Genomic DNA, 22,666 nt, shown 5'->3' with positions numbered 1-22,666 from the left:
CTTCTCCTCTCCTTCCTCCTCTTTCTCTTTCCTCCTTTGTTCTCCTTCCTCCTCTCCTTCCTCCTCCTCTTCTTCTTCCTCTCCTCCTCTTCTTCCTCTTCCTTTCCTCCTCCTCTTCTTCCTCCTCCTTCTCCTCTCCTTCCTCCTCCTTCTCTTTCCTCCTCCTTTCTTCTCCTTCCTCCTCTTCTTCCTCTTCTTCTTCTTCCTCTCCTTCGCCTCTTCTTCCTCTTCCTTTCCTCCTCCTTTTCCTCTCCTTCCTCCTCCTCTTCTTTCTCTCCTCCTCTTCTTCTTCCTCTCCTTCTCCTCCTCTTCTTCTTCCTCTTCCTCTCCTCCCTCCTCCTTCTCTTTCCTCCTCCTTTCTTCTCCTTCCTCCTCCTCTCCTTCCTCCTCCTCTTCTTTCTCTCCTCTTCTTCTTCTTCCTCTCCTTCTCCTCCTCTTCTTCTTCCTCTTCCTCTCCTCCCTCCTCCTTCTCTTTCCTCCTCCTTTCTTCTCCTTCCTCCTCCTCTCCTTCCTTCTCCTCTTCTTCTTCCTCTCCTTCTCCTCCTCCTCCCTCCCTCAAGTAAGTAGACATTAGGATCCCGGCAAACTTAAATTTGGGGGGTGATGAGGGGAAAGAGATCTGGGTGACTGAGGAGAATCCCCACCCCCTTGTCTCTCTCTCCCCCCACCCACCCCTGAAGAACATACCCTGTTGAAATTCAGGCTGCAGGATTCCAGGGCTGTCTCCACGCGCTTCTTGTCAGCCGAGAACATTTTGAGAATGCTGCAAGAAGGAAACAAAAGCAACAACAGAAGAAAAAAAATCGAGTTTGACAAGCCCCGGTCTAGGGTCTCTCCTGCTCGAGCAGCGGGTTGGACTAGATGACCTCCCAGTCCCCCTCCCCACTCCGTTCGAATTCTGCCAGCCTAGAATCTTCCGGCAAGGCTCAAATTATTTATCGCCGTCAAACCAAACTTGGAAAGGGGAAAAAAAGCAAAAAACCACGCTTGGAACCAAACCAGCCTGGCTGGGCTTATCTCTTCCAAGCAGCGAAAAGAGGAGGTTTATGTCAAAGGAGCTGCGGCGTGTAGATTGTTCCTCACAACCGCCCCATTTTCTGTGCTTTTGGACAATATTCAACGGGCGGGCCTTTCTTCCCAGGCTGGCCTGACTTTCACCGACCGCAGGCAGAAATGGGTGCTAAGCAATGCCTTGGCTCCTTGTCTAGCCTCCGGGGAGGAGGCTGAACCGGCGGCATTCGCTCCCAGGCAGCCAACTCCCCAGCAAACCCAGGACAGCCCTGGCCAAGCCCAAACCTTGTCAAGCAGGAGCCAAATTATCTGCAGTCCAAATTTCCAGCCCTTTTCTTAAAAAATAAAATAAAAATAAAATCTGAATATGAAACTATAGGCTGATCCTCGATTTACGGATGCAATTTGGGGAGGGGGGGGGCAGGATTCCTGTTGCTAAGCAAGGCGGTTTAAGTGAGTCACATCGGACTTTACTTCTTTGCTGCAGAGATTAAGGGAATCGCCGTCTGACTGACTTTTTCAGTGTCCTTTTAACTTTGCACAATCACTAAAATGAAGAGTTGTTAAGTTGGGGACTTCCTGTATGTTCGTAAGCCCATGCCTGGAAGATTTGCTGGTTCAGAGGGATATAATATAATGTAATAATATTCTTTAAATTATTTCCTTCCTGCCCTCCCTCCCTCCCTTCCTTCCTTCCACCCTCCCTTTTCCCTTCCCTTCTTCGTCCATTTACTTTCTTTTCCTTTCTCTTTTATCTTCCTTCCCCTCCCTTCTCTCCCATCTTCCCTTCTCTTTTCCCCTTCCTTTCTCTTCCCTTTTGCCTTCTCTTCCCTTCCCTCACTTCCTTTCCTTTCCTCTCCTCTCTTCTATCTTCTTTCCCTTTCCTTTCTTTTATCTTCCTCTCCTCTCTTCTCTCTTCCTTCCCTCTCTTCTATCTTTCTTTCCTTCCCTTTCCTCTACCTTCTTCTCCTCTTCTCCTTTCTTCTATCTTTCATTCCTTCCCTTTCTTATATCTTCCTTCCCTTCCATTTCCTCTATCTTCCTCTCCTCTCCTTTCTTCTATCTACCTTTCCTTTCCTTTCTTCTATCCTTCCATTTCCTCTATCTTCCTCTCCTCTCTCCTTTCTTCTATCTTCCTTCCCTTCCTTCTATCTTCACTACCCTTCCTCTCCTCTCTTCTACCTTCCTTTCCTTCCTTTTCTTCTATCTTCCTCTTCTCTCCTCTCCTTTCTTCTATCTTCCTTCCCTTCCTTCTATCTTCACTACCCTTCCTCTCCTCTCTTCTACCTTCCTTTCCTTCCTTTTCTTCTATCTTCCTCTTCTCTCCTTTCTTCTATCTTCCTTCCCTTCTTTCTATCTTCACCACCCTTCCTCTCCTCTTCTACCTTCCTTTCCTCTCCTTTCTTCTATCTTCCTTCCCTTCCCTTCCCCACAAGAGGGCAGAGTTCAAGCCCCCCCGACCTCCACCCCTCCCCTGTCCTACAGAACCAAAATGAAGATGTGGACCCCCAACCCCAAAGGGGTTACCTCTTACCTCTTGACCGGGATCCTCCCATCTTGGTTCACCTGGAGCTTCAGCCGGGTGTAGCTGCAACCACACAATTGGGACACTCAGTTCACAGAGCAGGAAGGGAGGCGGAGCTACTGATCAGAGCCCAAGAGATAAACCCAAATGGGGGCTTTATTTCCACCCGCCCAGATCGAAATCTGATCTGATTCTTCACGGAGGCAGCTTGCAAATGCAAGTCAGGTCAGCCGGTTATTTTGGGCAAATTAGGAATCTCCTCCTTATCTTTATCTGAATTATGGCCGGAAAAACCACTTACACTTTTTGCAGAAAAGTATTTCGAGAGGCGTTTTGGGCGAGGATGTTGGTGGCCAGCTTGAACACTTCCTCGGCCCAAATCTGGAGAAGGAAGAAAGAAAGAAGGAAAAAAAAAACATTACACAGGTAGTCCTTGAATGTTGACGATTCCTTTAATGGCCGTTCAAAGCTACAAAAAGGGACTCAGGACCGTTTCTCACGCAGCATCCTCCATGATCACCAGATTCAAATTCAGATGCTTGGCCACTGTCTTGTATTTATGACGGTTGCAGGGTCCCGGGGTCACGTGATAACATTTCGACAAGCCAAGTCAACGGGGAAAGCCACTTAACAACCATGTTATTAACTTAACCAATGCAATGATTCGCTTAACAACGGTTCCAAACACTCTGTTATATCAGAAGGTAGGCAGAATCACACCTGACACCTGCACAGTTAGCACAGGGGCCCCCCAAGGCTGTGTGCTTTCTCCACTTCTCTTCTCCTTATATACCAATGACTGCATCTCAAACAATCCATCTGTGAAAATACTGAAGTTTGCTATTGACACAACAGTGATTTGGTCTCATTCGAGACAATGGCAAATCCGCAAACAGACGGGAGGTTGTACAACTTGCCTCGTGGTGTAACTGGAACAATCTGGAACTGAACACACTCAAAACCGTAGAAATAGACTTTAGAAGAAACCCTCCCATACTACCACCTCTTACAATACTAGACAACAGAGTATTAACAGTAGAGACCTTCACATTTCTAGGTGTTATCATATCTCAAGACTTAAAATGGGCACCTAGCATCAAAAACGTCATCAAAAAAGCACAACAGAGAATGTTCTTCCTGCACCAATTCAGAAAGCTCAAACTGCCCAAAAGGAGCTGCTGATCCAGTTCTACAGAGGAATGATGGAGTCTGTCATCTGCACCTCTGTAACTGTCTGGTTTGGTTCTGCAACCCAAAAGGACAGACACAGACTTCAGAGGATAATTAGGACTGCAGAAAAAACAATGGCTACCAACCTGCCTTCCATGGAGGACCTGGATCCTGCACAAGTCAAAAAGGGGGCTGTGAAAATACCTACAGACCCCTCACATCCCGGACATAAACTGTTTCAACTCCCACCCTCAAAACAACAATATAGGGCACTGCACACCAGAACAACTAGACACAAGGACAGTTTTTTTCCCCAACGCCATCACTCTGCTAAACAAATAATTCCCTCAACATTGTCTAACTATTTACAAAGTCTGCACTACTATCATTATTAATCTTCCCATCATTCCTATCATCCATCCCCTCCCAGTTGTGACTGTATGAGTGTAACTTTGTCGCTTGTATCCTTATGATTTATATTGACTGTCTCCTAGTATGATTTGATTGCCTATTGTACCCTATGACTATTATTAAGTGTTGTACCTAATGATTCTTGACTCTTGACGAACGTCTCTTTTCTTTTATGTACACTGAGAGCATTTGCGCCAAGACAAATTCCTTGTGTGTCCAGTCACACTTGGCCAATAAAGAATTCTGTTCTGTTCTGTTCTTTTCTATTCCGTTCCGTTCCATTCCATTCCATTCCCCAAAACAGAATAAAATTTGCTGCCTTCCTAGATTCAGCCAGTTTTTAAACCTTAAGTCTGGTTTGATTTGGAAAGAGAACAGATGCCAGTCAAGGATGTAGGGAATGCAAAAACGGTGATTTTCACCCATGGGCAGATCTGTTTTTAAGCAAAAACAGCTTTGAAAAAGACAGCAAATAAATAGCCCACAGGACGAACAAGCCTTGGATTTCTTTGCAAATCTGAAATATAGATTCCGGCTATTTAACCCCGTGGGTTAAAAAGAAACCCCCTGTTTATTGCACTATTCAATTAAAGTGCATTTTGTTTTTATTGTTATGGCTTTTGGCATTTCGATGCCCGGATGTCGCCTGGAGAGGGTTTTAGTTGAGGAGTTTTTTAAAAAAAAGTTTCCTAAAGTGTTTTTAAAAAGTTTTTAAGATGCAAAAAAATACACATTACTTCAGAAGGAACAGTATGAGAAAACACAACATAGTCGCAACCATTGTGATTTTGTGTAAATGAGAACATGGGCCATTAGCTGCTTGCAACTCTGCCCAAGAAATCCCCTCCAATTTATTTAGCTTAATTAGTAATCCAGAACTAAAAAGGGACAATTGCCAGAACAGGAAATCCGAAAGCAATGCAGTTCTATCTGAACAATTATACAGCCATGAAAATCAAGACTGGAAAACATATTCTGGGGTCCTGCAGGAAATCAATTCCCTGCATGTAAAAAAGCTTGTTTCTCAGGGAGAAAGGATTCAGACTGATTTCTGCCTTGAGGAGCTAGCTATCATCATCATTTAACAACCCCATGGAGCTGAGTGTTTACTGGCCGGATGCCCTTCCTGTCACCAATGCGGAGTTTTGTTCAGCAGTTATATTCCCACTGTGTCCAGAGAGAGAGAAATATCTGCCGCTACCTAGGATCGAACTCACAGCTCCACCTCTAAGGCCCACCGCACCACTCTCGGAACTAGCTGTGAATCATGTCATTTTTCATAAGCAAACAGGACACTGTTTTAGTCACTGTACAACAGTTCGTTTAGCGACTGAAGTGACTACAGCTGAACTTATGATCGTTTTTCACACTTATGACCATTGCAGCATCCCCATGGTCACCTGATCAAAAGCCAGATGCTTGGCAACCGTCTCATATCTATCAGCTACAGCCCCATGCTGAAGTAGCAGCTTCACGTGTACAAAACTCATACCACTTCTTGGAAAGGTTCAAAGATCTACACGTGGAACAAGAAGATCTGCTTGTAAGTTTCGACGTGGTTTCACTATTCACTCAAGTCCCGATAAAGGAAACTCTTGAAATCATCAAAAATAAATACCAACCAGCTAAACACCTCATGGAACTTAGCAGAACACCGCTTAACCAACACATATTTCATATACAAAGGACAAAGATACCAGCAAATTGAAGGAGCCCCTATGGGATCACCACTGTCACCGGTCATTACAAACCTGTTCATGGAAGAATTCGAATTCAGAGCCCTGGCAAATGCCACCCACAAACCCAAACTATGGTTAAGATACATCGATCACACATTTGTGATTTGGCCCCATGGAAAAGAAAACCTAAACAACTTCCTAACACACCCAAACAGCACACACCCCAAAATCAACTTTATCATGGAAACGGAAACAAACAAACAACTACCCTTCCTAGATGTACTAATCTACAAAAAAACAGATGGCACACTAGGACACACCATATACCAGAAGAAAACACACACCAACCGCTACCTCAACGCCCAATCCCACTACCACCCAGCACAGATAAACTCCGTGGCCAAAACACTAATCGCCAGAACCAAACGCCTGGCAGACAAGACACACATAAAGACTGAACTATGCACCCTGACTAAAGTACTGACAGCCAACAGCTTCCACAAAAGCAAAATCACCGGCTTGATCCACAAAAACACACTGAGACATAATGGAGACCTAGAAGATGAACAGACCTATGGAACAGCTGTCCTGCCCTACATAAGAGGTACTACAGACAAAATCAGTAAGATACTACACGGGCATCACATCAAGACTGCCTTCAAAACAGACAGAAAAATAGCAGCCATCCTTAGAAACCCCAAAGATAAAATTGACCTGGAAAACCAAGGCATATATGAAGTCCCCTGTGCATCATGCCCAGGCACATACATTGGACAGACCAATAGAAGAATAAGTACCCGCCTGGATGAACACAAAAATGCAGTCAAAAAGCTGGAACACACTTCCTCACTAGTCCAACACATGAAAGCAACAGGTCATAGCATCAACTTCAATGGCACCAAAACCCCAGCCACAGAATCATCAGAGAAGCCATAGAGAACTGAAAAAAGACCTGAAAGCATGAATAGAAGAGATGATTCCACCAGACTGTCAATTATTTGGAAGCCTGCACTCACAAACAAAAAAATCTCCACACCACAAGCCAGGCAAACACCTGGGCACAGACAGATCCCCCCCGATACCTCCAGCTCAAACACACCCCAACCAGGCACCCAGATGAAACCTAGCTTCCTAACAAATGATAGCCGTCCATTTACTCAGAGCCAAGCTGCACTAAAAGCCTCCAATACAGGAAACACAATGTTGCCATCCAATCAAGACAAAAAAAGCCACAAAACAGACAGAAGATATTAGAAACACCAATCAAGCAGAACACCGCAAACTCCAAGACCAATAAACACAGACCAAGACTCCCAACCAATCAGGATGAATAAAAAACCATTCTGGCACAGCAGTAGGCTAGCCCCAAATTTAAAACTGAAACAACTGTAAAAGTCTGACTCACAGATGAACACAACACAGAAGCCTGATGATGGCAGATGAGATTCTGCCGAAACGTCGCTGCAACTTTAAAAGCACAACTATAAAGACGTGGGAAAATACCTGAACAAAACTGAATACCACACACACACACACACACACACACACACACACAGTTTCACCTTCAGGGCCTCCTTACCTTTGCTGTATTGTCTTGGACAACTGCCATGAAGTTGAGGAAACTCACATTCACCAGGTCAGGTCCGTGAACCACGGTCAAAAGTTTATCCTCGGGTTGTTGTTCTGGACTTCCAAAGCCCAGCGTTTCCCGAATTTTGGGATCCTTCAAAAGACAAGAGAAGACATATAAAAGCTGGGAGAAGCCATCTTAACTGGATGGAGGCTATTAAGAAGCATGATTTTGGTTAGAAGTTCTCAAACTTGGCAACTTTAAGACACTCCCAGAATCCCCCAGCCAGCATGCTTTAAGGGGGGGACATCATGTCCCAGAATCCCCCAGCCAGCATGCTTTGAGATGGGTGGACTTCAACTCCCAAAATTCCCCATCCAGCATACTTTAAGTTGGATGGACTTCAACTCCCAGAATCCCCCATCTAGCATACTTTAATTTGGACGGACTTCAACTCCCAGAATCCCCCAGCTAGTATTTTCATTTTCATTACGGATTTACAACCTGAAATCGTGCGTGTGAGCTTTCCCTCAATTGCTTACTCTCTAAACATGGCGACTTTCAGCTCCCAGATTTCTCAACAATGTCCATGCTGCCTCGGGAATTCTGGGAACTGAAGTCCACACCTTTGAAAAGACTTCAGTTCCCAGAATTCCTAGCAACAGCCATTGTGGAATATTGAGAATTGAAGGATGGGGAGTTTATCAAACTCCATAACTCAATAAGTTACTGTATTGAGCTCAGAAAAACATACTTAAAAACAAATCCAAGCTTAATGCAATAAGAGGATGTTATGACTGGGTCTTTCCAGCAGGTCAAGTTATTACCCTGGTCATCAAATTATTTTAATTTTATTTCCTTCTTTTATTTCATTAATGGAGAGACTGGCTGACTCCACAAACTCCAGGAAGCTTACATATTAAAAAGTCCAAAACAGAGAAACAAAAAACTTCAACAGCAACAATTATACCCAAAATCAGAATTTTGCATGCAGAATGGAGCGGGCCAATCTGCCATGGCTCAACAAACCACGATTTATACTCTGAAAACAAACCACCGTTTGTACACAACGAACCACAGTTTGTTCTCAGGAAAACTGCGGATCCAAGGATCAAAACCAAGGATCAGAGTTTTGAATGTGGAGTCGATTGAGCCTGTCAGCCATGGCTTAACAAGCCACAATTTAAAAAAAAAAAACACAGCTAAACCAATCGTGGCTTTGTGCACAAGGTCAACCCAGTTTGTACCCTCCAAACCAGAGGCTGCTTGGAGACTACTACAGTTTCATGGAATTGCTCAGGGTGTAGGTAGTTCTTGACTTACAACCCCAATTGAGCCCGATGTTTTCAGTTGCTAAGGGAGACATTCGTTAAGTGAATTTTGCTCCGTTCTATGAAGTGTTTTCCTGCCACGGCTGCTAAGTGAAACCTTTAACGCTTAAGTTAATTGCCTGGTTGTTAAGTGAATTTGGCTTCCCCGTTGTTTGTCAGAAGGATCACATGTCCCCTGGGGTACTGCAAAACCGTCGTATATATGAGACAGTTGTCGAGGGGCCAAATTTTGATCACGTGACCAGCAGAGAGGGTGCGATGGTCCTAAGGGTGAAAAATGTACAATTCACTTTTTACACTGCCGCCGTGGCTTGAAATCCTCACTAAATGAATGGTTGTAAGTCAAGGAGTACCTGTAGAGGAAAACCCACCTCAAATTTTAGTGTCAACTAAAAAATACTACTTCTTTGGTCTTTTTAGTTGCCAGCAGAAAGGGAGTGGGGGAAGCAGTGCATTCCTTAAATGCATCAGATAATTGCTAGGCAGCCGAAGCATCTGGCGCTCAAGATTATTACTGGAGAGCATGATTGAGGACTCTTGGCTATGGATGTGTCCCATTGGAGAATATAGATCCAGGAGGTGGGAGGAAGACCAGGGTCAAAGGGGAAATGAATGATGTGTCTCAGTGTCGGCTGCACCCACGTAACGCCAACATGATCACTCCTAATAAATCTTTTTTTTTTTTTACTCTGAGAAATGTGGTTACAGACTCGTGATTTGAATGGGAGTGGATTTGTCGGAGCCCTGACATTTAGTGCTATGATGTCCTAGGAAATTTGGGGAACATGTACCCCCCCTTTTAAAAATTTCCTCCTATAAACCCAAATTTACCTTAGGCAGCTTAGCATAACGTCCAGTCCGAGTGTCCCGGATGTAGCTGATATCCAAAACGTCCACTTCCTGTCAATTTGCGGAGGAGAAACAAGCCCCCCAAAAAAGAAAAAAGGACAATTTCTTCAATTAATGTGCTTTGTTAGCATCCTGGCCCAATTCTGCCACATCCTCCTGCATTGACAAGAACCGCAAAATGTGTTAATTAGACTAGGTATCGAGGTCTCCTTTTTCCTTGCCCCCACGACAAGGAACATATTAATTTTAGATTTGAGGTTTTTATTTTAATTCTGCTGCCAGAAACCTCCTTTTATTAAAAAAAAAACAAAAACGTTCAAAAGCTGGCTCTTGCATAATTGAAGAAAAGGAAGAAGAAGGGAAGGAAGAAAAAAAAAAACCCAAAGAAATCAGTAACAACGAACATTAGTGTTTATTGCACTAATTGTGTTGGAGGCTGCCCATTAGCCGGGGTTTTATCCGTTCACACACCCTTCCCTTTTTGTAGGAAAACAACACACTTCCACGCCATTTGCTCGGGTTTCCATTAATTGTCCCTATCAGAAATGTATTGCAAAGAAGAACGTGCTTAAGAGTGCAACCCAAGGAGTCCTCGACTTATGACCACAATTGGGCCCGACATTTCTGTCGCTAAGGGAGAAAATCGTTGAGTGGGCTTTGCTCCATTTTACGAACTTTCTTGCCTCGGTTGTTAAGTGAATAGTTGCAGCTGTTCGGTTAGTCGCACGGTGGTTAAGTGAAACTGTTGTTGCCAGGGTGCAGTGATTATATTAATTTATTATGTGATTGGTTTGCCTCTGTAGGGTTTGCCAATTGCACAGGGGCAGATAGGAAAGCGCTCCAGAGGGTTAAGGTCATTGCCCAGAGGATCCTGGGTTGCCCTCTCCCCTCTTTGGAAGAGCTTTAGAGCTCCCGCTGCCTTAAGAAAGTTCAAAACATCCTCAAAGATCCATCTCATCCTGGGCACCCATTTTTTGAACTATTACCATATGGCAGACGGTACAGGATAATCATAAAAACAAGGACAAATAGGCTGAAAAACAGTGTCTATCCCAGGGCAGTAGCTCTACTGAATTCTATTGTATAGTGCAATATTAATGAAATATCAGTTCAATGTATAGCATGTGAAGGATGTGTGTGTTTGTGTTTATTTTCCTAGTCATAATGTACACTGAAGATGGTGCTTAATTTCATTGTACGAGGTACAATGACAATAAAGTCAACTAAACTAAATGATTCTCTTTTATTAGTTTTATTGCTTTATATATGAGGTTTTCATACGCCTCTAAGCCTTCCTGAGTTGCCATGTGTGAATTGTCAGCAATATAAATGTTCTAAAATAAATAAATAAAGGAACAAACAAATCTGGTTTCTCTATTGACTTATTTTTGCTTGTCCAAAGGTCGCAAAACAGGATCGTGTGACTCCGGGACGTTGCAACGGGTCATAAGTTGAATCAGTTGCAAAGTATCTGAATTTTAATCAAATGATCATGGAGATACTACAACGGTCATAAGTGTGAACCACACTCCTAAGTCCCTTTTTTCAGTGCCGTTGTAACTTTGAACAGTCACTAAGGGAACCGTTGTAAGTCAAGGACTACCTGAGCTATGAATTGCAAATAGTCTTCAACTTACAACCGTGACCATTCAAAGTTGCCACGGCATGAAAAAAGGGACTTGCGACTGTTTTTCGCACTTAATGACCGTTGCCTCCATGCTCACGTGATTTACATCCAGACGCTTGGCAACCAATTCGCATTTATGACGGTCACAGCGATCCCCTTTTGGGGACCCTCTGACTAGCAATGTCAAGGGTGGGGAGAAAGATTCACTTAACAACCGTGTTACTCAATTCACAACTGCGGTGATTCGCTTAACAAAACGCGGCAAGAGAGGTTGTGAAACGGGGCAAAACTCCCTTCGTAAACGTTTCGCTCAGCGTCATAAATTCTGGGCTCCACTGGGGTCTGTAAGGTAGTTTAATGCAGATTGTGGGTTGGCCTTTTTGTATTGTTTTTTTCTGATCTCTCGCCCTTCCTGCGCTGGGCCAAGAGTCCAGTTGGAAAAAAAAATTCAAAAAGGCCAATTAGAGGCTGTCATCATGATTGTTGAATGCCAAAGCACTATGAACCGCGAGGAGATTATGTAGGGAAATCATGCGGTGAGGAGAGGAAAAAAAATAAATAAAAATAAATTGAAAGCTCTTTGGGCTTTTCCTCCTGAGTGGAGAGGAAATCGCTTTTTGAAAGGAAAAAAAATAAATAAATTAAAAATAAACCACACACCTGTAGGCAAAGAATTGGCAATTTAAGGGGTTGATAATTGTGCTTTCTCTTTTTTAAAATCGGGAGGATTTTTCTTCCCCCGTGCCTTTCCAAAGCTTACATTCCTTTGTAAGGTGTGGCGTGTTTAATTTTCTTTCTTTCTTTCTTCTTCTTCTTTTTCGTGCAGAGACAAGTACAAAGACGTTGCAACCTGAGCTTTTATTTTGGTTTTGGTTTTCTTTTTTAAAAAGAGAGAAAATTTCCCCCTTGAAAGAGCGAGAGAAAAGAGGAGTTATTTCTGTGGTTTCTTTTTTCCTCTTGCACTTCTTTTCTTTTCACTCTTTTGTTTATTGTTATTATTACTATTATAAACTTTTATTCATTAAACATGAAACTCAGTCAACTGAATTGTTATTATTATTATTATTTTAATATTATATTTTTTTTATATTTTTATTCATAGGGTCAATATTTTCATTACTATTTTATATTTTATGGCATATTTATGTTTTATATTTTACTTATATTTGGCCATCCTGTTTGCGGTTGTTAAATTGAGGGCCTCCCGTCACTTTATATTGTTCGCGGTAGAGGGAAAAGTGGGCCTAATAAATAAATAAAATCTTTTTGGAGGAAAACACATCAGGAGGAGGAGAAGGAGTGGTTGGAGAAGAAGGAAGAGGAAGGAGGAGAGGAGGAAGAGGATGAGGGTTGATGATGATGAAGGAGCAGAGTTTGAACAAGGAGGGGGAAGGAGGAAGCAGAGGAAGAGGAGAAGGAAAAGGAGAAGGAGAAGATTAGGAAGAGGAAGGAGAGGAAGAAAAGGAGGAGGAATGAGAGGCTTGGGAAAAGGAGAAGGAGAAGGAAGGAGAGGAGGAGAGGAAGAAAAAGAAGGGAGGGGAGAAGGAAAAGGAGGAAGGAGGGGATTAGGAAGAGGAGCAGGGGATGGAGGAAGGAGAGGATTAGGAAGAGGAAGAAAAGTAGAAGGAGGAATGAGGCTTGGGAAGAGGAGGAGGAGGAAGGAGAGGAGGAGGAAAAAAGAAGGGAGAGGAGAAGGAGAAGGAGGAAGGCGAGGAAGAGGAGAAGGAAAAGGAGAAGGAGAAGATTAGGAAGAGAAAGGAGAGGAAGAAAAGGAGGAGGAATAAGAGGCTTCGGAAAAGGAGAAGGAGAAGGAAAGAGAGGAGGAGAGGAAGAAAAAGAAGGGAGAGGAGAAGGAGGAAGGAGAGGAAGAAGAGCAGGAGAAGGAGGAAGGAGAGGATTAGGAAGAGGAAGGAGAGGAGGAAGAAGGGGCGTGCATAAGCGTGCCCTCCCTGTCCTAATGTTCCCTTTTTATTTGTATCCATTTCACGTATTAATAGTCATGTTTGTACTTATATCTGTATATAACACATGCTCGGCAAACAAATAAATAAAACAAATAAAGAGGAGGAAGAGGAGGAGGAGAAAAAAGTCCCAGTTTCAACCAGTTTCCTTGGCTCTGGAAGCCCGAAGACCTCCCAGTCAGCCTGCCTGCCTGCCTGCCTGCCTGCCGCCTCCAGCAACACCCTGACTCTCACGCTAGATTTCTTGACAAACCAGCTCAGCGGCTTCGAAGCCCTGAACAACAACACAAACACCTCAACCCAAAGTCTGCTAACGCAACTGCCTTCCCCTGGGGTGGCATGTGTGTGTGTGTGACTCTGTGTGTGTGTGTGTGCTTGTGGATTGTTGCGGCCGTTGAAAGGAACACCTATATCTGGCCATCTCATCCGCAACCGGGGCCCCCCCACACGGATGAGATCCCCCCCCACGGCAGAGGCGAGAAAGGGGGGGGGGAAGTGGGCCCGTGCCCCCTGGTGTCCTGTCCCCCCCTCCCACACACACACACACACACGCACACAAAAACCCCTGCACTGCTGGCTTCTGCGATAAACCAGAGGCACCCAGAGCCTCTCCGAGCTCCCACATCCGTCCACCGACACGATAAAGAGGCCGGTTGCCTTTCGAAAACGCTTGTAAAAGGGATGGGAGGCAACTGGGGGGAGAAGGCACGGAGGGAGGGGGAGGGCTGGGTTGAGGGGGGAGGGTTTTGGGTTTTTTTTGCAGAGGTTGAAGAAGGCAAAAGGCGATTACCAAACTCGGGCCGGTCCAGTAGAGGAAGAAGCCTTGGGGATCCACGCGGAGAGTCACCAGGGCTCGGCTGGTTGGTTCCTGGAAAGGGAGATGGGAGAAATGAGAAAGTCAAAAATCTGATGGGTACCTAAGCGACAAAGATGATGAGGGGACTGGAGGCTCAAACATACGACGGACGGTTGCAGGAACTGGGCCTGGCTAGTCTAGGGAAGAGAAGGACCAGGGGAGACAGGAGAGCAGCCTTCCAATACTTGAGGGGCGTCCCCAGAGAGGAGGAGGAAGGGGGTCAAGCTATTCTCCAAGGCACTTGAAGGCCAGACAAGGAAGAATGGATGGAAACTGAACAAGGAGAGATTCAACCTGGAAATAAGGAGGAATTTTCTGACAGGGAGAACAATCAACCAATGAACAGAAATTGCCCTCAAGAGTTGTGCGAGCTTCATCACCGGAGGCTTTCAAGAAGAGATTGGACTCCCATTTGTCAGAAATGGTGTAGGGTCTCCTGCTTGGGTGGGTGGGGTTGGACTAGATGACCTGCAAGGTCCCTTCCAAGTCTGCTTATCTGTTATCTGATGTTCTTTTTCTTGCAAAGTAGGGATTATTGCTAATATCGGAAGTGGGGGGATGATAGGTAGATAAATATAGATGATTGATAAACACATGATTGATAGATGATAGAAGATAAATAGACAGAAGATAGATAGATAGATAGATAGATAGATAGATAGATAGATAGATAGATAGATAGATAGATAGATAGATAAGAGAGATAAGAGAGATGGAGGAATGATAGTAGATAGACGGACGGATGATACAGACTGACAAACGGATGGATAGATACATAATTGATAAACAGATCATTGATAGATGATAGAAGATAGATAGATGATAGATAGACAGATGTTAGACAGAGAAATTATATAGATAGATGATAGAAATAAAACTTTTGTGCACATTTTAAAAACTATTTTACAGTTTTACTTCCTTTTCAAAATGGTGAACAGAGCATCACTAAAAAAAAATCGGTTAATATGCAGCTTTATGTTCACGTAATGACTTTGAGCCCGTCATTCTTCCTGGCCCAGCCTACCCTGCAGGGCTGTGGTGGAGAAAATTTAGAGGGGGAAAAAAAAATGAACATTTTAAAAAAGACACGGGAAAGAAATACACTTCATGCTTACTGACAAAGTCCTCAGCTTACGACTGTAAGGGCCCCCAGCATTTCCCCAGCCCAGCCTGCTTTTAGAGGGGTGGATTTCAACTCCCAGAATTCCCTAGTCAGCATCCTTTCACAAGGGATTCTTGGAGCTGTCCAGACATAGTCCACGCATCTTGGAAGTTGCCAAGCGTGACAAAAACTTATCTAAAGCAATGCAGAAGAATTTGGAGATCTGTCTGGCTTCTGCCCTGAAGATATTTTAAAAGTCCTTGAAAAATCTGGCTTATCACCAGGCCTTGGTGCGTGATAGTGGCTGTACCCGTTAGGGGTCTTTTTGCATATTTTTGCAAAAGTTATGTAAATGTTTTTGTTTTTTTTCCCTAGACGTTTGTGACTTTTTTTTCTCTCTGTTGTACCATCTTTACTTTTGAAAGGATAGGCTGCCCAGAGATGTTTGAAAACCAGGCAGCCTCTAAATTTAATAAGTGGAAAAAAAAACAAAATAAAACTTAAGAAATTCTTTGATGGGCGGAAACCTTTCTTCCCCCACCCTAGAAAATCTCTAAAAGATGTGCAAGAGTCTAAGCTAGCTTCTTTTCACCGAAGCTGTGCTAATCATCTCTTTGCTTTTGACTTTCCTTAATTGTGGCCAATTTAAATGCCCCTTTCAAGGTTTGGCAAACGCCGCCCATCCATTCACCTGCGATGCGCAGGGGAATTTAGCAAGTCCTGCAATTTCTCGGATTCTCTTTTGCTCGCTTTTAAACGTCCATTTCACTTCTTCGTGCATTTCCCCTGCTTAAAGCAATAATGACTTAAAAAGTGAAAATTCTTGGATAATGTATCACTGGGCGGTTAGCCGGCTAAAGTAGGGTCAGGAACTTTAAACAACAAAAAAAAAAGTTATACGGAAGACTAAATTCCACAGAAGGAATGAATCCCACTGTCGTGGGATCTGTAAAGACTCTATACGTTATCTTAACGACGCTGTAAGGAATCGTTGTGATATGTGGGAATGATGGCTGGAGTTTGAAATACAGCATGCTGTTTTTAAGATGATTATTATCACCTTTATTGCCAGAGTACAACATGTATACAATGAGGTTGGCTAAAAATCAAAACTCAAATTACAAAAATCAGGGTGAACATGCTAGGATCTTTCCAAGCTACCAAATTTTATTCAAGGGACAATCTTCCTAAATATTGGAAGACTGCTATCGTGTGTGTGTGTGTATGTTCGTATATGTATTCACACACACACGCGTATACATGATGGCAGTCCTGTGTGTGTCTCTGTGTTCCAATATTGCAGTGTTCCAGTATTTGAGGGGCTGCCCCAAAGAAGAGGGAGTCAAGCTATTCTCCAAAGCACCTGAGGGCAGGACAAGGAGCAACAGATGGAAACTCATCAAGGGGAGAAGCAACCTAGAATTAAGGAGAAACTTCCTAACAGTGAGGACAATTAACCAGTGGAACAACTTGCCACCAGAAATTGTGGGTGCTCCAGCCATTTGTCTGGAGTGGTATAGGGGTTGGACTAGAAGACTTCCAAGGTCCCTTCCAAGTCTGTTATCTTGTTAAAATCAGATTCCCCCGTGCATTGCACCAAACAAACAAACCAGCCAACCCTCAAAAGACACTATTATGATGCTCTTCTGCGGCTGGAAGATTTGACAGCTTGCAAACTTTCACTTTAAACCAAAATGCAGCCAGGAAATCCAGTCTATCTTCGGCCGACTTCCCTAGAAGCGGCTCTGGGAGATTTTGGGGACTTGGGAGGGAATCTTTTCTGGTTGAGAGAGAGAGAGACAGACAGAAACAGTGAGAGAGAGAGACAGACAGAAACAGAGACAGAGAGAGAGAGACAGACAGAAACAGAGAGAGAGAGAAAGAGAGAGAAACAGAGAGAGAGAGAGAAACAGAGACAGAGAGAGAGACAGACAGAAACAGAGACAGAGAGAGAGAGACAGACAGAAACAGAGATAGAGAGAAACAGAGACAAAGAGAGAGACAGACAGAAACAGAGACAGAGGGAGAGACAGACAGAAACAGAGACACAGAGAGAGAGAGAAACAGAGACAAAGACAGAAAGACAGACAGAAACTGAGAGAGAGAAACAGACAGACAGAAACAGAGAGATAGAGAGAAACAGAGAGAAAGAGACAGAGAGACACAGAGAGACACACAGAGAGAGAGAGAGAGAGAGAGAGACAGAGAGAAACAGACAGAAACAGAGAGACAGACAGACAGAGACAGAGACAAAGAGAAAGGGAGACAGAAACAGAGACAGACACAGAGAGAGAGAGAGAGAGAGAAAGAGAGAGAGAGAGAGAGAGAGAGAGAGAGAAAGTCACACATGCCATCAAGGGCTAGGAGCATCCCCGGGGCAGACAAAACTTCTTCTCCAGCCAAGATTTCTAATGCAAACCTCGTCTCTTTGCACGCAAGAGCCACGAAAACCAGGCAGCAAGTCGATGAAAAGATTTTTAAAAGGGAAGGTGGGGGGTGGGCGGGCGTATGTTGCAGATTAAAGTGATTTGAATCGGCCTCTTTGCAAAAACAAAAACACAACCCTTTCCACCAGATTTCACTTGCCAGCTCTCATCGGCCACGCCCGGACCGTGACCTCGCACTCGCTCCCTGCCCTCTGGACCGTTATCTCTGTGGGAATATTGGCAGGGGAAGAATAATTCCTGCTCTGCCGCGGGCAATAAAAATGATAACTGAAAGGACAAAGGATTCTGAAAGTGTCAGAATCTATTTGCTGAGGCTGAAAGGGAGGGGCAGGGGTCTCTCTGCTGTGGACCCCTCCTCTTCTAAAGACAGGAGCTGGTGCGCAAGGGAGGGAAAGGAGACCACCAAGCAGCCTATTTTAATTCCCAACAGGGGTGGAAGGAGTTGCAAAACAAGAGGGACCTTGAAAGCTCTTGAAAGGTTGACCTCCTGCTGTAAATAAGACCCCCAGGCCCCCTACTAGGTAATGTGTCAGGACCACCAACCCACTCAAACACCACTTCATGGATAAAAAGTCTGTTTCGGCTATCAGCTTCCGTCCTTCTCGCTGTTTAAAGCAGGAGTGACTTCAAGACGGGTGGACTTCGACTCCCAGGATTCTCTATCTAGCATACTTTAAGGAGGGTGGGCTTCTGTTCCCAGAATTCCCTAGCCAGCAAGGAATTATGGGAGTTGCAGTCCATCCATCTTAAAGCATGCTGGCTGGGGGATTCTGGGAGCTGAAATCTGCCCATTTTAAAGCATAGTCTGGGAGATTCTGGGAGTTGGAGTCCATCCGTCTTAAAGCATGCTGGCTGGGGGATTCTGGGAGTTGGAGTCCATCCGTCTTAAAGCATGCTGGCTGGGGGATTCTGGGAGTTGAAGCCCACCCCTCTTAAAGCATGCTGGCTGGGGGATTCTGGGAGCTGAAATCTGCCCATTTTAAAACACAGCCTGGGGGATTCTGGGAGTGGAAGCCCACCCCTCTTAAAGCATGCTGGCTGGGGGATTCCGGGAGTGGAAGCCCACCCCTCTTAAAGCATGCTGGCTGGGGGATTCTGGGAATCTACCCACCTTAAAACTGTCAAAGTCGAAAAACACAGTTCTCAATCAATGCAGGGTTTTTTGTTTGTTTTTTGAAAAGGACAATTCCAGATGTGTCGACTTCAACTCCCAGAAATCTCCACTAAGACAATGCCGGCTGGGGAATTCTGGGAGTTGAAGTCTCTCTCTCTCTCTCTCTCTCTCTCCCCCTCCTTCAAATCTGACAAGGAGAAACGCTACTCGAAAGGCCTTAAACCAGGAGCCAAAGCGACTTTCCCAGCGTGCCTCAAATCCCTTTGGAGAGAGGCAGGGACAGGGTTTGCGTGCAGATTTGACCCTTGACGATCCGCACAATCCCGGATTTGACTTCGTTTTGGATTCCCTGGGAGATTCCGCCCTGCAGCTGACTGAGAAGGCGGCTCTTGAAGGCCAAGATTGGAGGGAATTGAGTTGGCAGACAATCCAGGAACGTGTTTCTTTGGACTTACGCAAATATTTGTTAAAGAGATCTTTTTGCATCCGTGGGGCAGGAAAAGGGGGAAGGAGAGAAGAGACAGAAAGAGGAATAGGGACATCTGGGGGAGGGACTGTCTAGATTATGACCCCCTCGCTCAACTCTATTTGGTCCCACCTGTTGCTTAGGGGGGTCCTCAGCCCCCACAAATACCTTTCCATCCTACCCCAGCTCTCTCTCTCTCTCTCTCTCTCTCTCTCTCCTTGCAATAGGGCTGGCAGCCAGAGCTGTTTGATGAAAAGAAGAACTAGGGATGACAGGATAGCAACCTTCCAGTATTTTGAGGGGCTGCCCCAGAGAAGACGGGGGTTACTTTATTCTCCAAAGCCCCTGAAGGCAGGACAAGAAGCAACGGATGGAAACTAAGCAAGTTGAGAAGCCAGCTTGGAATTAAGGAGATATTTCCTAAACAGTGAGAACAATTAACCAGCGGAACAACTTGCCACCAGAAGTTGTGGATGTTGCATCGCTGGAGGTTTTCAAGAAAAGTTTGGACAACCAACCATTGGACCGGAAAGGGATAAGATTTCTTGCTTTGAGAAAGGGGGTTAGACAAGACGACCTCCAACGTCCCTTCCAACGCTGAAAAGTTTCTGTAAAGTTCAGCCTTCACTTTCCTCCCTACCCCCAGATCTGGGTGACACTGCAAAGGAGAAATGAGACCCACAAAAATGGGAGATCGGGTTTGCAACCCACAACCAAGTTGTTTGCAATGCCAGGAACTGCAAACTTCCTTCTGCCCCTGTAAACAGCTGAAGACAGTTTGAAGTATCCAAGATATGATTTGGAGAGGTTCAGAAAAACAATATATATATATATATATGTATATTTCTGAGCCGCTTTGAGCTTTTTCTCTTTCTCTTTTTCCTCCCCCTCTCTATTTCTCTGGGTCCCCCCCGGTCATCAGAGGCTCAGTTGGACATGATATCTCTTTATTTTACCGCTTTTCTTTTCTTTTTTTCATATCTAGCCTCAACTTGGCTGACTTCCTTTTTTGGGATTGGAGAGGAGGAAGTCAACCCAGCCCCGGGTGGGTTGCGAGAGGCTGTTGAAGGTTGTGAGGTTGTGAAACCCAAGGTTCGGAAGGGTGGGTGGGGCAGGGGCGAGCGAGCAAGCGGACACACGAACCAGCGTGTGTGGGGAGTGGGAGGTAAAGGAAGGACTTAGGTAACCGGAGGCTTTAAGGAAGAAGGGGAAAATGTGAATTCCGGGGATTCGTAAGGGGTATTTGATGGAGATTCGCAGCTGGGAAGACCTCACGGAAGGGAAAACGTGCAATAACACAGCAGCGGGGTTTAGCAATGCCCCTCTAGGCATCTTTCTCAACCTGCCGGGTGGACTTCAACTCCCAGAATTCCCTTCGCCAGCTTTGCCACTTGTGGAGGCCTCTGGGAGTTGAAGTCCTCTTGTCTTTAATGTTGCTGAAGTTGAGAAGCACCAGATCAAGGAGGAGGGGTTGTTGTTTTTTTTGCAGTGGGACTATCCCAGGCGGGTGGACTTCAGCTCCCAGAAATCTCCACGGCGGCAATGCCAGCTGGGGAATTCTGGGAGTTGAAGTCCACCCGTCACAAAGCGGCCAACAAGGTTGTCTTTGCTCTGGGCTCCGATTCCCACCTGCCCAGGTACCCGGCTTCAGGCCAGGGGAAGGTGCCTACGAAGCTAGGGTGGGTGGGCCATGGGAAAGTGTACAGGATCAAGATTTTGGGTTTGCTGGGGCCAGGGAAATCCGTTGAAAAAGGCCCAGAGAGAATGGAGAAACTCCAGCATGGGTTGTGGGGTGGGATGGCTGACCCGTTTCTGCAAGTTTTCACCCCACCTCTGCTGTGTGTGTGTGTTGTTGGGTTGTTGTTGTTGTTGTTGTTTTGAGACTTCTTGCAGCCTGGAAAACTTTTTGGAGTGGGGGAAGGGGAGAAGAGGAGGGGAAGGGGCCACTTTCTAAAAGGACTCCGCCAACCTCAAACAAGAGGAAGGGTCTCTGCAAGGGGAGGGGCTCTTGGAGAAGAGATGAGGGTCAGGGTCTCTGCAAGGGGAGGGGCTCTTGGAGAAGGGGTGGGGGTTAGGGTCTCTGCAAGGGGAGGGGGCTCTTGGAGAAAGGGGAGGGTTAGGGTCTCTGCAAGGGGAGGGGGCTCTTGGAGAAAGGGTGAGGGTTAGGGTCTCTGCAAGGGGAGGGGGCTCTTGGAGAAGAGGTGAGGGTTAGGGTCTCTGCAAGGGGAGGGGGCTCTTGGAGAAGAGGTGAGGGTTAGGGTCTCTGCAAGGAGGGGGCTCTTGGAGAAAGGGTGAGGGTTAGGGTCTCTGCAAGGGGGGGGCTCTTGGAGAAAGGGTGAGGGTTAGGGTCTCTGCAAGGGGAGGGGCTCTTGGAGAAGAGGTGAGGGTTAGGGTCTCTGCAAGGGGAGGGGGCTCTTGGAGAAAGGGTGAGGGTTAGGGTCTCTGCAAGGGGAGGGGCTCTTGGAGAAGAGATGAGGGTTAGGGTCTCTGCAAGGGGAGGGGCTCTTGGAGAAGAGATGAGGGTTAGGGTCTCTGCAAGGGAGGGGCTCTTGGAGAAGAGATGAGGGTTAGGGTCTCTGCAAGGGGAGGGGCTCTTGCAAAAGGGGTGGGAATTAGAGGGGGGCCAAGGAGACCCAGGGACTGAAAGCCAATTAATGGGGAAGGGTCGTTTCTGCAACTTCCCCACCCCCCACCCCCAAAGGCATCACAGCAACTAAAGCAAAGCTTGCAAGCAGGGAAGGAGCAGAGGAGGAGCGATGGACAAACCCCCTCTTGAAAAAGAGGGAGGGGGCCTTCTAGAGAGGGAGGGGCGAGATGCCGACGACGGAGAGAGAGGGAGAAGAGATTGCGGGAGAAATTTGCATAAGGAGTTTTTTTCTCGCGCGCGCGGTCTCCCCCTTTAAATCCCACCCTCCTGCCGCTAGGAAGAAATAGGGAGTTTGGAAAGGAATTTAAGAGCGTCTTACGAAATAAAAAGGATGGAGGCGCGGAGGGAGAGAGAGAGAAAGAGAGAGAGAGAGAGAGAAAGAGGGGAGGCAGGCAGCAGCCATTCCGGCTGGGGTGGCATCCTTTGCCCCCCCCCTCCTCTTATAACAGCAGACAAGAGGGGGGGGGGCGCATAACTCATTGAAAAATGAAAGGACTTTTAGGGGGGCCGCCCTCTCCCCTCCCCGCAAAGTTCCAGGAAGAAAAAAAAAACAAATAACAACCCAGAAAAGCGTTTGTCACTTTCTCCCACCCCGCCCCGAGCCGCGTTCTTAAGAAAGCAGGCGGTTCGCCCACTTCCCCGCCCCCACCCCCCCATGTAAAGCTGCGGGGTGCAAAGAAAGGGAAAGTGGGCGAGGGAGGGGCAGGGTGGGGGGGTTGTCTCTGAAAGGACCTGCAAGGAAAGGGAGGCTCCGCGTCTCCGCGAGGAGAGGAAGGAAGGAAGGAAGGAAGGAAGGAAGGAAGGAAGGAAGGAAGAGAAGGAGGGAGAGAGGGAGGGAAGGAAGGAAGGAAAAAGAGAAGGAGGGAGAGAAGGAAGGAAAGAAGGGGAGCTAAAGAAAAA

The 22,666-nt window shown here is 45.8% G+C and overlaps 1 protein-coding gene across 1 annotated transcript in view; it reads right to left on the bottom strand.

Annotated features, from left to right (window-relative positions):
• PLCB3 (phospholipase C beta 3) overlaps nt 1–22,666 on the bottom strand; it is a 52,613-nt gene that overhangs the window by 29,114 nt on the left and 833 nt on the right. Inside the window, exons 2-7 of the mRNA XM_087913881.1 lie at nt 13,925–14,002; nt 9,529–9,597; nt 7,376–7,519; nt 2,838–2,917; nt 2,546–2,599; nt 688–763 (exon numbers count right to left, since the gene is read on the bottom strand). Coding sequence (XP_087770007.1) covers nt 688–763; nt 2,546–2,599; nt 2,838–2,917; nt 7,376–7,519; nt 9,529–9,597; nt 13,925–14,002 — 501 coding nt within the window. The remainder of the gene's footprint in view (nt 1–687; nt 764–2,545; nt 2,600–2,837; nt 2,918–7,375; nt 7,520–9,528; nt 9,598–13,924; nt 14,003–22,666) is intronic.

This window comes from Pseudonaja textilis, chromosome 16 (genome assembly GCF_049901715.1).
Source record: "Pseudonaja textilis isolate UNSWEBS1 chromosome 16, rPseTex1.2, whole genome shotgun sequence".
In the NCBI taxonomy this organism is placed as follows: domain Eukaryota; kingdom Metazoa; phylum Chordata; class Lepidosauria; order Squamata; family Elapidae; genus Pseudonaja; species Pseudonaja textilis.
This window is presented reverse-complemented; position numbering and strand designations above follow the sequence as displayed.